At 41.7% G+C, this 13,598-nt stretch overlaps 1 protein-coding gene across 1 annotated transcript; it reads left to right on the plus strand.

Moving 5' to 3' along the window:
* The first annotated feature begins 3,277 nt into the window (after positions 1-3,277).
* On the plus strand, positions 3,278-9,937 carry LOC101783768. Its single transcript, XM_004966024.1, has 2 exons — positions 3,278-3,435; positions 9,495-9,937. The coding sequence occupies exons 1-2, from the start codon at positions 3,340-3,342 to the stop codon at positions 9,741-9,743; spliced, it is 345 nt and encodes a 114-aa protein (XP_004966081.1). The 5' UTR covers positions 3,278-3,339; the 3' UTR covers positions 9,744-9,937.
* The last annotated feature ends 3,661 nt before the right edge of the window (positions 9,938-13,598 follow it).

Consider the following 13,598-nt stretch of genomic DNA (forward strand, 5'->3'; position numbering starts at 1 on the left):
ATAGAGTTCCTTGAATGCATTGAGTAATTCCAAATAAGTTTGAATGTTCAAACGATTGGCATTGTTTTAGCTGAATGCTAGTAACATGGAGGTATCAGACTGCCATTGGCTGAAAAACTTGTGAGCATGTTCCGGTGCTGAACTTGTAACATTTCCCATTCAAAAAAAGAAAAAGAAAAGAGAAAGGCTCTGCAAGGCTGCAACATGAACAGTCAAGCAGCCATTCGCTGTTATGCCTGCGGTCATATTTCAGTCGATCGATGTTCAGGTGATGGAACGGCATTTTACAGTTACACCACCACATGATTGCTGGCAACAGTGAAAAAGGTTTGGGAAGGCTTTGAAAGTGCCCGGAAGTACAAGCATGCCGCTGTTGCTGATTGGATCTTTGTGCATTCCACTGCTCCATGTTGCGGTCATGCTGCCCAAGTTGTTGTTCACGGATTTCATCAGTAGCACATGAAATGTTTGGCGCCAGCTTTGGCGTTGGCACCCAAGTTGGGGTCTTGGGCATTCAAAATGAACTGTCAAGTGGTTTTTCTCGGCCCAATTTCTGTTGTAGGAAAAAGGGCAACATCTTGAGTCTGTTTTTTTTTTTAAAATAGGAAATTTGGGAGCCTACATGCAAAAGCCAAACTTGCTTACCATAGGTGCAGTTAGAAACTCTTTTTTTTCTTTTTGCCTCGGCCACTGACACAAGATTCATATTTGATCTTCTCTCCTCCTCTTCATGTCTCCTCTCTCTAATGCACCAAGGGTTGAACGGAAAACCCTAACACATCCCAAGATTTATTTGGAATAAGTTGATTTCAGCTATCTAACTCTAACGCGATTTGCTAACTAAACTCTCATTGTGCTGTGCAACAAGAGAAGTTAACAAGTTTTGGAACATACTCTACAATCTGTCACCTTGACACAAGATCCAGACATCTGGTCTTACATTCGGGGGACTCCCTTCTTGACATCTAGTATAAACCCTACAAATGTTTAGTCAAGTAATTAGTGGTACATCCAGCCATTAAATGGTTATTATGGGAAAGCTCCTATCAAGCATCAAGTATTTTTTTTTGGCTACTCCTGAAGGATCATCTTACATTCGGGGACTCCCTTCTTGACATCTAGTATAAACCCTACAGACGTTTAGTCGAGCAATTAGAGGTACATCCAGCCTTTAAATGGTTATTATAGGAATGCTCCTATCAGCATAAGTATAAAGTATTTTTCTAGCTACTCCTTAAGGATCGTCCAAGCACCAGGGATATCCTTGGAAGGAGGAACATGAGCTTGACCACACATGAATGTGTTCTTTGTACAAATAGCATAAATGAGACAATGGACCACTTCTTCCTCAAGTGTGATTTTGCAATAACCTATTGGTCGCTTTCTCAACATTACTGTGGATACTCCGACAGACCCCTTTTACATACTAAGTGATTTTAGGTAGCAGCTAAATGTGCCCCCCGTTTTATTTTTTGAAGGCACGAGGTTGTGCTAATTTCATTGATAAAGAGGAGTTTTCAGAAGCCAGCTAGCCGGCAATCGTACAAAAGGTTACTTTCGCACTATTAATTTCGCTAGGCTCTTGGCTCCCGCAGTTGCTCACGCTGAATCTTCCACCTTTATTTTCCCCACCAAATTGGTGGAAGTTTCATGGCGATTGAAAACTCGCGAGTTGCATTCCTTCCATATTTCCCACATGATCAGCAATGTTAAATTTCACATCACCTTTGTGGGCACCAATGGTGTCGTGGTTATCTGTATCCACCATTCCAGTGTGTTGTTGCTCTGGCGCCACGCCTCTAGGTGTATGGTCAGTTGTGCTATCCAATTTGCTATCAGTGCCCCCCCTTTTTTGGAAATTATAATTCTTATAAGCTACAACATTTGGACAAGAAGAAATGATCAGATATTCAGAGGCATCCATCCATAAGTGAATCATTCCAAGGCAATACTTACAAAGGAATTTGCTCTCCTTCTGCACAGAGCAAAAAATGCTTACTTCCCAACGGTTGAGGAATGGATAGAAAAATTCTTTAATCATTGCTATGACCTTTTTTGTTTCTTGATTTCCCTTCGTGCACCAACAAGATATATATAAAAGCGATTTCCCTAAGGCCTAAGTTTTACTTGTATATGGCTACTACAAGAGTAGGTAAATAAGGTAATGTATTAGTCTTAGCTATTATACCAATTATGCAGATGATGGACCTTTTCTCTCTCTTCCTCTGTGACAGGGCTAAGGTAACATAACACCATTCTAACACATACTATATTGATATATCCATAAGAATATATCATTCACTATAGTTGCATCTAACCCTACAACAAGCATATGTTTCAAACACACGAACATGTAACACATGAACATATGTGCCAACAACAGGAAAATGCACAATATGGAGGCAATCATGCATCAAAATAGGCTATAAGCTAAGAGCGATGCAATTGAAAATAGTAGTCAAGTAGCAATTACATATGAAGGAGAGAATAGAGATATTACCCTATATCTTCTTAATATGTAATTGCTACTTGAGTATTCTAGAGAGTATGATCCCTAGGTCAACGGTGAACATGTAGATCTAGCAATCATACTCTCTAGTTGTTTTATATCTACACAATTTTGTTGCATTTATTCATGCACATGTTGAAGAATAGTTTCTTGTTGAACTGGTTGTAAATAAACCATTCCTGATTTTTTTATGGACAATGTTGCTGAGGCACGAAAACATCAAATAGTGGATATCATTGAAAGTCTACTTCATATACCCATGATGGTTGATTATGTTGCCATTGTAAATGTCATATGTTAGAGGAGGAAGATAAAGAAGTTTAACATATTCATCACCTCAAGGATTTTTTGGTAACTAGTTTGTCTAGGATATTCAATGTAAAAGTCATGTACTGATGTGATTGCTTGTGTTCATAATAATATAATAAATAGTTTTTAATAAATTGGTACGTGCGTATGCACACATTGAAAAAGGTGAAAGATAAAATGATTTATGCTTACAGCTGCAATGATGTCAGCCATTCTCTAGCACCCTTTTGCATGACTCGCCATTACAACTGAAATGAAAAAAGCGAAGAAAGGGACAAGAATTACAGCTTGCACCAACAAGTAACACTTATGTGTTAAAGTGGCGATGAACCTTTCGCACCCTCCTTTTGTCTGACGGTCGGGTGTTGGACATGCCTCGTGCAACTCTATGGTTGCTACTTAAAAAGGTTAAAACAATGGTCCCAAGAACTTGCATATATAGGGCATGTTAGGTTCTTCTTCAAGCCCATAAACCGAAGCCAATCCACAAGCAAGTTTGCTTGGTTTTTTTGCCAAAAGAAATGGGCAAAGGAAAGAAGCCGGTGGATCCGGTGCTCAGTGAGGAAGAGAGGAGGATGCTCGAGGCCATGCGTGAATTTGAGATCATTACTAGAGAGGTATTTTTGTCTATCTCCTCTCGCATGAAGTTCAATTGTTTAGGTTCTAGTTCTCTTCCTCAAATTTTGGTACGTATTTGGCTATTTCCTCTACATTAAATCAAATATTTTATGTGCTTGTTTTTTCTCTCTTTCTTTTTTGTCCAAGGTTTTTCCCCGATACCCGATTCCCGAGCGATTCGATACAACGCGCAAAACCTTACCAGCCCTTGACGCTTGGGTAGTCACGTCAGCGAACCAAGTAGTTCGGATCCTAAATGAATTTATGTGTACTTTACAAGATTATCTCTGCCATGAGAAAAAAAATGTATATGTCAATTCAAGGAAAGGAAGGTATTGGTGGAAAGGAAAGAAAGTAATTGAGAGTTGCCTTTTGCCAAGGAAGCTAACTCAAAATAGGTTGCTTGTATCATGTTTGCTGGTGTGATTTCTTTTGTGGGAATCCCATGCATCATCCTTTGGTGCTGACCAATTTGATGATACTGATCCAGTTAAATCCTTTAGTGGAGATGGCCGTCCTCTCTGCTCCCTTCCCCTCCTGTCGCTCCCCTGCCTCCTCCATGAGCCCCACTCCGTCACCTACTCCAAGCCCGGCAGGCATCCAAACACCTCCCTTACGGGCACTTGGAGGCAACTCTTCCTCTTGAACCCTTCTAGCTACCCCTTGTGCCACCATGGGATGTTACAAGATCCAGTGTTGGAGGGACAATTCACCTTTCTCAAGTGAATCTACCCGTGGGGTTGTGCCAACATTTAGTGATGTCCTCCTCGATCCTGCAGCCTCACCTACTGCCAGCGTGATTCCCCAGCGCTGCCACAGGTATCCTACCTACTGGTGCAACCTTGGCGGTAGCCTCGCAGGATCTTGACACCGTGCATAAGGGAGCCTCAGCTATTTTCTTACAGGTCCTTCCATGAGTGACACCCTGTGTTGTACTCCATCACGATGTTTGAGTGGCCCGTGCTATGGCGAGCACCCTCGGATGTTGATTGACGTGAGTGCCCTCCCTGACGGACAATCCCTGCAGACCTTTGGGCTCATTGCTTCAATTGCTTCTTCTTGGCCCACCATGCGGTGTGCTATCGGTCTAGGCCACAGTCCTTCATTTGCAGGGACATGGGGCATTACTTTCGGAACTATCCATCCCCGACGACCTTCTTCTCAGTTGGTGATTCCTCATCCTTGGTGGTTGATGGTCTGGCACCTTGTGGCCAAGATGTTTGAAGCTGTCATGCAGACCTTGGAGCCAACGGCTGAACCTCCTATGTGGGCTAGCGATCGTGGGTGGAAACAACGCTGTCGAAAGCGCAGATCACTCTCCAATGCTAGAGCTTCGGACCCCGACGATCTAGGATTGATGATGATCACCCGAGCTACTGCACCTAGAGATCTAACTAGAGTTGAAAGCTTCCAGGAGAATTTACATCGCTCCAGGGGGCCCTTTAAGAAACTCCCCACCACCCTCCTGTAGGCTCACCTATCCCCTCTGCAATCCATAGGTCGGCAGGGATTCTATGGCTGGTGGTGATTGCTCCTTGATGCCTCTGCCCTCCAACCCCACCTATCCCTGCTGCTATCCATGAGTCGGTAGGGACTCCGTAGCCTCTACCGCCGGTGATCAACATGCTGGCGGGATCCCCACGACCCATCCAGGTCTACTCGTGTCATTGCCCTAGAAGGAAAATCAATATCAAGGAAGATGGACTCACTACTCAACCCTCAACCCTGCGGCCATCTAGCTCTACTACAGAGTTCATCAACAAGTTGTGTAATACTCCTAGTGGACTATTGTCGATTTCTCATATCAAAAAAATAAGGAAGAAGCTGATGCTGCCACCTAGTGAAGCATCACACCGCAACCATCCTCTTGCTGGATTTAGGGTAGCAAGCCCTAAGGTAGTCCCTGCACAACTAAAGAAACGTGCAAAATGTGCTCTGGATTTGGACATAGAAAAGGAAATGGAGCAGGAGCATCTCCAAAAGCATCTCTAAAACTCACTCTCCATATCTCTATTTGAGAGTCATCCTAATGACATTCACTCTCTATATCTCTTACGTCTCCAACAAAATCTCCAATTCCTAGTTCTCTATATCAGCCCTTTGGAGAGCCAGGGAGCTTCTCCATTTTTTTTGGAGAGTGAGGCCAATGATTTTGGAGAGCGAAATTTTTTTAGAAACCCATTTGGAGAAGTTGTCGGAGGGGAATTGTTCCTCAGATTCTCTAAAGATGGAGATAGATAACTAAATAGAGATGCTCTTGGAGATGCTCTTAAGATAAACAGCTTCTGGATGACTATGCCCAACGAGTTCACCAGCCTTTATCTTCTTCTCACACAAGGTATTTAGCTATCCTTATGAATGGGCACTTCCAGAAGACGACTATGCTGCTGTGCTGATTGAGTGCCTTGTCTAATTAATATCCTCCATGATCTTGCAATTATACAATTTTACGATGGACCCATCGCATATCCTAGTATGGAATGTGAGGGAGCTTAATTTAGTAGCACAACAAGATCCAATGTGAGTAGTTGTTGATTCAGCCAATTGATGTCTCAAAAAAACAAATGTGACTTTAATGTCTCAAAGGATTATTCTATCCATGCTTGGTAGTGATTTTGACAACAATTTCATCTTTCTACCTTTGTTCGGAGCTAGTGGAGGAATTCTAATTGCTTGGAGATATTGACTTGGTACAGTTCAAGCAAGCCGAGTGGACTCTTATAATACATATACATCAGTTCAGTTTTGTTCAACTAATGGCAAGACCTGGTGGCTTATGTGTATATATGGCCCTTAGGATGACCAAGAGAAGATACAATTCCTACAAGAGCTTCGTGAGGTGCGTAGCCAATGCATTTTTCCTTGGATGATAGCAAGGGACTTCAATCTCATCTACAAGGATGGAAAAAAAAACAACAACAATCTGAATCCAACTATGATGGGCAGATTTAGAAGATGGATTAGTGACATGGCAGTCAATGAAATCCCTCTCCATGGTTGCAAATTCACATGGTCCAGCTCCTCTTCTAGTCTTTCTCTTACCCTTGTGAAATTAGACCAAGTTTTCTACTTCTTGAACTAGGAGAAATTAGTCCCAGATTATCTCCTATAGAGCTCTGCATCAGATGACTCAGATCAACCTATTGTTCTTGGACTTCGGGATATTCTCTCACGTAAATGATATTCCATTTTGAAGTATTATGGTCTAGTATGGATAGATTTTTAGACACAGTGGAACCACCGTGGACTTCTGTCCAACCCCACCGCCATCTTATGGAGACTCTATCCTTGAAACTCAAAGTAAAAGCAAGAGCGCTCCAAAGCTGGAGGCAAAAAGAAGATTGGGCACATCCATCTTAACTTTATCTTGCAAAAGAGATAATTCACTAGTTTGATATTGCTGGGCCCTCCAGCCTAATGAAATTTGCATGTGCACCAATCTCAAGAAACATGCTCTAACTTTTGCTTCTTTGCCGAGAAAAGAAGTAAGACTGCGGTCTCGAATTGGTTGGCTGAAAGAGAGGTTGCTAATACCAGACTTTTTTACATGCATGCACACCATCGAAAGAAGAAAAACTTTATTACCAAATTGAGGAAGGGGACCAGATCATCACCACACATGAAGAGAATGTTGCTACTATGTTTAAGTATTATTCCAACCTGATTGGTGCAGAGAGTGATCGGGGATAGAACCATTGATATGGAACCTCTAAACATACAAAGATATGACCTGGACGCCTTGAACATCCTTTTCACATAGGAGGAGGTATGGAATATCATCAAAACCCTACCGTCAAATAAGGCCCCAAGCCCTATTGGGTTTACAGGATGGTTTTACAAAACTTGTTGGGCGGTGGTTAAGGAGGATACAATGGATGCTCTACACACCATTTGGGGCAAGAATTACAAGAACCTCTTAACATTGAACTCAGCTTATATCACTTTGATTCCAAAAAATACAGAGGTTGATCGAGTGAAAGATGTCAGGCCCATTAGTTTGGTTCACATCTTTGCTAAGCTAGTGACTAAAGTCCTGTCCAATAGATTGGCAGGCCGCTTGGATGGAATGGTATCCCCCAACCAAAGTACGTTTATCAAAAAAAATTCATGTAGGATAACTTCACGTTGGTCAACAAACCTTAAGATTCTTGCTCTCCCAAAAATAGCCAAAGTTATGTTGAAATGGGACATCACAAAAACCTTTGACTCGATATCGTGATTGTTTCAACACCTCCTTATTGGTTTTATTTTTGCGAGGCTATTCTGGTACTCTCTTCTGCATTGTGTTACTCTTTCTTCCCTTACACCGTAGCCTACCGACTCCTCCCTGGATGACTGGTGGGTGAGAGCAGAAAGTTCTATTATGGTGATGCGCGGAATGGTTTATACTCCCTCACCATTCTTGGCACTTGGACCATCTGGAGGCATCGGATTGACTATGTTTTCAATGGGACTACCTCCTGCATTGATACAACATTGTTTCTTGCTCGGGATGAAGCCCAGTTATTGAGTTTGGCAGCAGCTAAGGGTCTTTCCATACTCACTGCTAGAGGGGTTTGATCAGTTGTAATAAGTGATTCAAATCTTACTCTCTGTGTATGTGGGGGGGGGGGGATTTCTGTATGACTCTTCCTTCTCCTATTAATACGATGATAAACAATGCTCCTATGTGTTCAAGGATAAAATCCCTTGCATCTATATGTAATATGTTCATGCCTTCCAAATTGGATTTTTCATCTATGTTGTGGCAAGCGCCATATCTGAGAAAACGGTTGTGACCATATGCTTAACCATTTCACGTTCTTTTGATGAGAGTTCTAAAAAATATTGGATTTGTAATAGTAGTAATATATATATAAATAAATATATATTAGTTAATATATATATAACTTTGCTGGAGATTACATCGATATGTAGCTGTATGTTGGCAAAAAAATGTGTGGTGGGTGTTTTTTTATAACAAAACCAAGTAGGGGTGGACATTTGCAATGGGTGTTACCAAGCACCACCACCTCTTTATGTTATATGTTGTTGGAACTTTGGGTAGTGACATGAACAGAGCTGTCGGTGTTTAGACCGGTAACCTACCAAGGAATGCCCCGAGATAGTAGATTGGTTGGTGGGGTTGAGCTGAGATCATGAACTTGATGGTGAACAAAAGACAAAGTTTAGACATGTTTGGGCCACTGTGGAGCGAAATACTCTTCATCCTTAATGATGTATTACTTGCATTGGGTGTTGATTGTGTGTTTTGGAGGTGTCCCTACCTCGTCATATATATTGGGGGCAGTGTAATAAGTCGGTTCTCATTAATCCTATAGGAAGAAATCTATTACAATTAAAATCTAGATTTTTCTATTATCCGACTAGTTCTTTTTATTTTCTTATCAGGTCGCTATACCGTTCTGCACTGTAACCACCTCTTGGGAGTAATTAGGCCGTTCCATCCCCTTTCCGGGGTGGATCCTTCCTAGGGATACCTACAGAACCTGGTCCGCCAGGAGCACAAGCTCATTCACAGAATTAAACAAAGGAGCCTCTCGATTTTCTTTTTTCTTTTAGTAGCTTTTCACTCAAATCGTTTCCTTTCATTTATTCGGCCATCCAAAATGACAAGCAAGAGTTCACATCTATTATAGACTGATAGACATCAGAACCAACCTACTATTTGGATACGCTGAAGTAGTTGCGAGATTTCTATAAACTTTTCCGCGACTAGCAGCCTTGCAGCTAAATAATTCTAGAACCTGACTACATAGACTCAGGCGAAGCTCTACTGCTACTATTAAAATACATGAGAACATGTAGTTTCTAGAATTCACTAGAACTCCACTGAGGCACTAGGGAAATGAATTAATTCCGACCTGCAACTGGAACGTCTGATTATGTAGAATCTCAAAATCCAAATGACATATGTGGTGTTTTTCACAAATTCTCCTTTCTTTTTTCATGATACAGTGTTTAGTGAGATGGATATGTATGTTGGGGTCCAACTCCAAACCATACAGACTTGGTCCAGGCGTTGCTCATGTTTATGTTTGTATTTTTTTCCCTGCAGTACTTGGCTCTGATGGAGAGGATGGCCGAGTGGTTGGAGGATCTTGAAGGGGACGTGGGCTGTGCCTCGGCCCTGCAAGCTAGGGCTACAGAGCTTTCAGATACCATGAGGAGGTTCCTGCGACAGCTAGACTGGGACGACGACGAGGATGCCAGCACCAGCGGGAGTAGTGGCCTGACGGACCTGGAGCCCGAGGATACCCCCGCCGATCCCAAGCCTGATGATGAATCTTCTTCATCCTCCCCTTGAGAGATCGCGCATGATGATGCGAGAACTGTAAGCGTCTGGAACATGTGGAATAAGCTTGGGAGCGTTCTGTCGTCAAGCGCTGTCAAACTCTCTTTTCAGCTTCCTGTGTAGCTGAAATCGGCGATGTTTTCTTTTCTCTGGAAATTAAATAAAATGGGGGATCGAACCGTGGTCTTCCGCAAGTTAATCTTCTACTGTATTGGTAGAAAATGTGTGCAGTATCATTCTGCTTCCTAACTTCCAGATGCTAAGAAACAGACACTCAGTAAGAAAAAAAAAAGCTGGTGGGTCATGTGCATCAATATGATTGTACAGACTACAGAGCATGCACCATGCATCTGCAGCCCTGCAATCTCGGATAGAAAACCATTGCACATGATCAACTGTTGACACCGGATTTTAGACGATAAAATCCGGAGCAAGGAAGAGAATCGGCTACTGACGTACGTCTGCAGGAGTCACAGGTTCTCAGTGCTGCTTTGATCAAGTTAACTGGCAGCTAAGATCAGTTGGAAAATAATATCAGATTACATGTGCGTGAAGAATACATGGCACTGGAAATATTTTTTGCATGCGTGCGTGCATGCACAAGAAAACAACATCTCTATCTTTAACCTGCATGCATGGCGTTTGAGGAAAAGATGGGCGGCCGGCCGGTTTAATAATTAAATGCAGTGCATAGCTGCAATGGAGGCGTGTATAGAGGTACGGTGGCCATTCTGTGGGCCCGTGATTGAATTGAAGACCGGCCCGAGGATTAAGTTCGCTGTTTATTTCGCGGATGAGTCGGACAAAGAAAATTAGAGTTTATGTATCTTAATATTTTCTTTTTGTTTAGATATTTTTTTAAACAAGTTTGTACGACCAGAGTACTTAAGTATTCAGTACTTAAGTATTAGGATGTAAATATGTAAGGCCAAGACTAGTAAAGGAATCTCTCCATCAACATATCAATACAATCTATCTTTTTCGGTCTAGTGCCACCCTTAGGAGTAAGAGTAATGTAGATTTTTGACGGGTTTCTTCTAGTAGCGCGGCTGCATCGACTTTGATCTCATGCAAGCTCTAAGATCCGTCTCTACGGACGACTTCTTTGACGAATATAGTTGCATCGCCTCGACCTTCGGTTCACCTGCAAGCATCGTCATTACTAGGTGTTCTAGGTTTTAACTACCGAGCGCATCGTTGTGGTTTCATCTAGATTCATCTACCAGTTATCTTGCCTTGGCCTTGACCTTGATTAAGATCTATCGGCTAGCTTATCTTTTAGATTTGTTACATTGCTTTAATTGTCATATTATTAAGAGATTAACAAAGCATGCTTCAATAGCCGGTACTTTCTTATTCTTGGCCCCTCATATTGCTAGTCGTCGAATCCTTAACGTCAAAACACTACCTATGAGAGCCAATGCTTCAGTTGGATCTTATCCATATGTCTTAGTAATAGGATGATGTCACCGAGCCGATAGTTGAAGCATGCGAGGCACTGAGCCGATAGTTGAAGCATGTGAGGCCTTGCTGCCGCAAACTTGTCTGTTAAGTTAGTACCCCTCATTCGTGTTACCTTGTCTAAGTTCAATACACTTATCATGACATTAATTAGATCAGTTAGCTTAATCAGCTTGTAAGCGGTAGGCAAGAGGTTCTTATTGCTGTGTTCTAATCTTTTAGATTAATAGATTGATGTCAATGCCCTCTCATTTGTGTTATCTTGTCTAAATTCAATACATGTCGAGACATTGACTAGGTCTGCTAGTTTATCTGATGTGCGCATGGTGAGCAAGGGCTCCTTTATGGCTGCTATTATTAATTCTTGCATTGGCCATCAGCTGTCGGCTCATTGCACTTCAATACTATCATCCATCCGACAAACCGTCATACACCTTACTTGACCAAGTGTTGTATCGGCTCAGCATCGTGGTTCTATTAACTGGCCGATACAACGTCGTCGAGCACCTTATCAGTTGAATGGTCAAACTGACTGACACGCCCCGAACCTCAAGAAACTTAAGACCGGCACTGGAGTTAGGACCTGTACTGGAGTTAAGTAGATCTCCCAGGCCTTCGTGTGCTTTGCGCGAGGGATCACCAACAAACAAGTCTTCTTCTATCTCCTGATTCATTTCTTGAGGAAAATTTGCACTCTTGATCAAGAATTGCCCTCAAGCTACCCGCAGAAGGAAATAAATGAGAAGATGAATTGGGCTGTCATTCGTGCAGTGTGCTGGGCCTTACCTAAATTTTCAATGCTTCTCCATGGATGAGAGGCCCAAACCTGCCTTCATGGCGAATAATAATGGAATAAATCAGCCAATATTTTCATTTTATAGCTTCAAAGTCAAATACGGGTGTTTGAGTAGCAGGAATATTCCTCTAAAAACAAAGGAGTAGCAGGAGTATTGTGAACCATTTCGGTAATTTTATTATTATTATGAAATTGGGTCAAGTGAATACTAGAACGTACAAATTTAATTGTACAAGATCTATACAGTGCAGTTTCAATATAAGCTTCTTTCCTTGCAACATTTCAATATAAGCTGTGGAGGTCCAAGTAGGCCTAAATAATACACTAGTGTCGAGTCAATATAATTGTACCGTGTAGAAGGATAAAATATTCCATCAGAAGAAAAATGTTCCAATAGAGAAGAAAATTTGTTCTAGACAAAGAGAAAAAAAATCCATAAAACCTTTATGTTTTCCCAAGGACGTGCGGCAAAATAACTTCTATTCGCATACTCTTAACACTCCGGAACTCCTTAATAATCCATCAAAACACCAACCTACTAAAGTCCACAAAATATGCTTTGCTTTTTAGCAAGACTGCTGGAGGATTGCGAAATCACGCAGTACTCCCATGCATCTATCCACCAAACCTAAAACCTTTCTTTCGTCAGACTATATCTTGCATCATCGTTGGTGTGCTGCTTTGACTTCTGTTGTGGCACAGCCAGGCAGTTGGCGGTTGACTTTTGTAGGGAACGTTTGATTGGCCACGGCACTGCATGCAGCCGCAGTGTCAACGAACTTTCTTACACCAGAGGATAGATGTGGGATGTGCCAATCTCATATCTTGTTTATAGTTCCTTTTTTTTAAAAAGGAAAACTTTATAGGTCCTTGGAAGCAGAAGTTTATAAAAAGCTTCATATAACACACAATAAAATTAATGTGTGTGCAAAATAATGTCAATGATTTGATGAGTACATTTCGTGAAAATAAATTTTATTAATTAAATTACCTTCACATGGAAAAAGTTTGTCTTGCCTATTGGGTAGCTGCAAAAGGTGGACAGCGGATAAGAAAGCGTGGCTCTCATCTAATAGCCCAAGTAACAATCTGGCACAAGAGCATACTGTGTACAACCTGAACTCGTTGACAGTTCAGTTAGTGACTGAGAACCACGAGAGGCATTCCATGCCATGGCATTCTTGTGTTGCCTTTATTTAATTGGAAATGGATACCTGTTTTCTTTCTGGAAAAAAGTGCGAGACCCATGAAGAGGCCCACGGTGACCCCACAGAGCAGCTGAGCCACCCAATTCAATAATAATTCATCAGCAAGTCAGCTGCTAACTATTTTCTGATTTTCTTTATATATAGAGTAGCTGCTATAACAGTAACACAGTATTTGTTATTTTATAAAAGGATATGCTTAAAAGCAGTGACATGTCCTAACGTGTGCCGCTGGATCAGGTTGCTTTTGAAGAAGCAGCAAGTTCTCTGCTTTGGTTGCCAAGCAACGGTGGCCATTGCTTTTGCAACAACTCTTTTTATCAGTTCAATTAGTCAGAATTCGGTCACCTAAAAAGATAGAAAAACTTGTCCACTTGGTATTTTGGGAATCACCTGAAGAACTTG

Source organism: Setaria italica, chromosome IV (assembly GCF_000263155.2).
Source record: "Setaria italica strain Yugu1 chromosome IV, Setaria_italica_v2.0, whole genome shotgun sequence".
NCBI classification, from domain to species: domain Eukaryota; kingdom Viridiplantae; phylum Streptophyta; class Magnoliopsida; order Poales; family Poaceae; genus Setaria; species Setaria italica.

Excerpts from the sequence above, each read along its gene's own strand:
- LOC101783768 (XM_004966024.1), top strand. The coding sequence starts at position 3,340 with ATGGGCAAAGGAAAGAAGCCGGTGGATCCGGTGCTCAGTGAGGAAGAG. Across the intron at positions 3,436-9,494 it reads TTGAGATCATTACTAGAGAG|TACTTGGCTCTGATGGAGAG; the intron begins GTATTTTTGTCT and ends TTTTCCCTGCAG.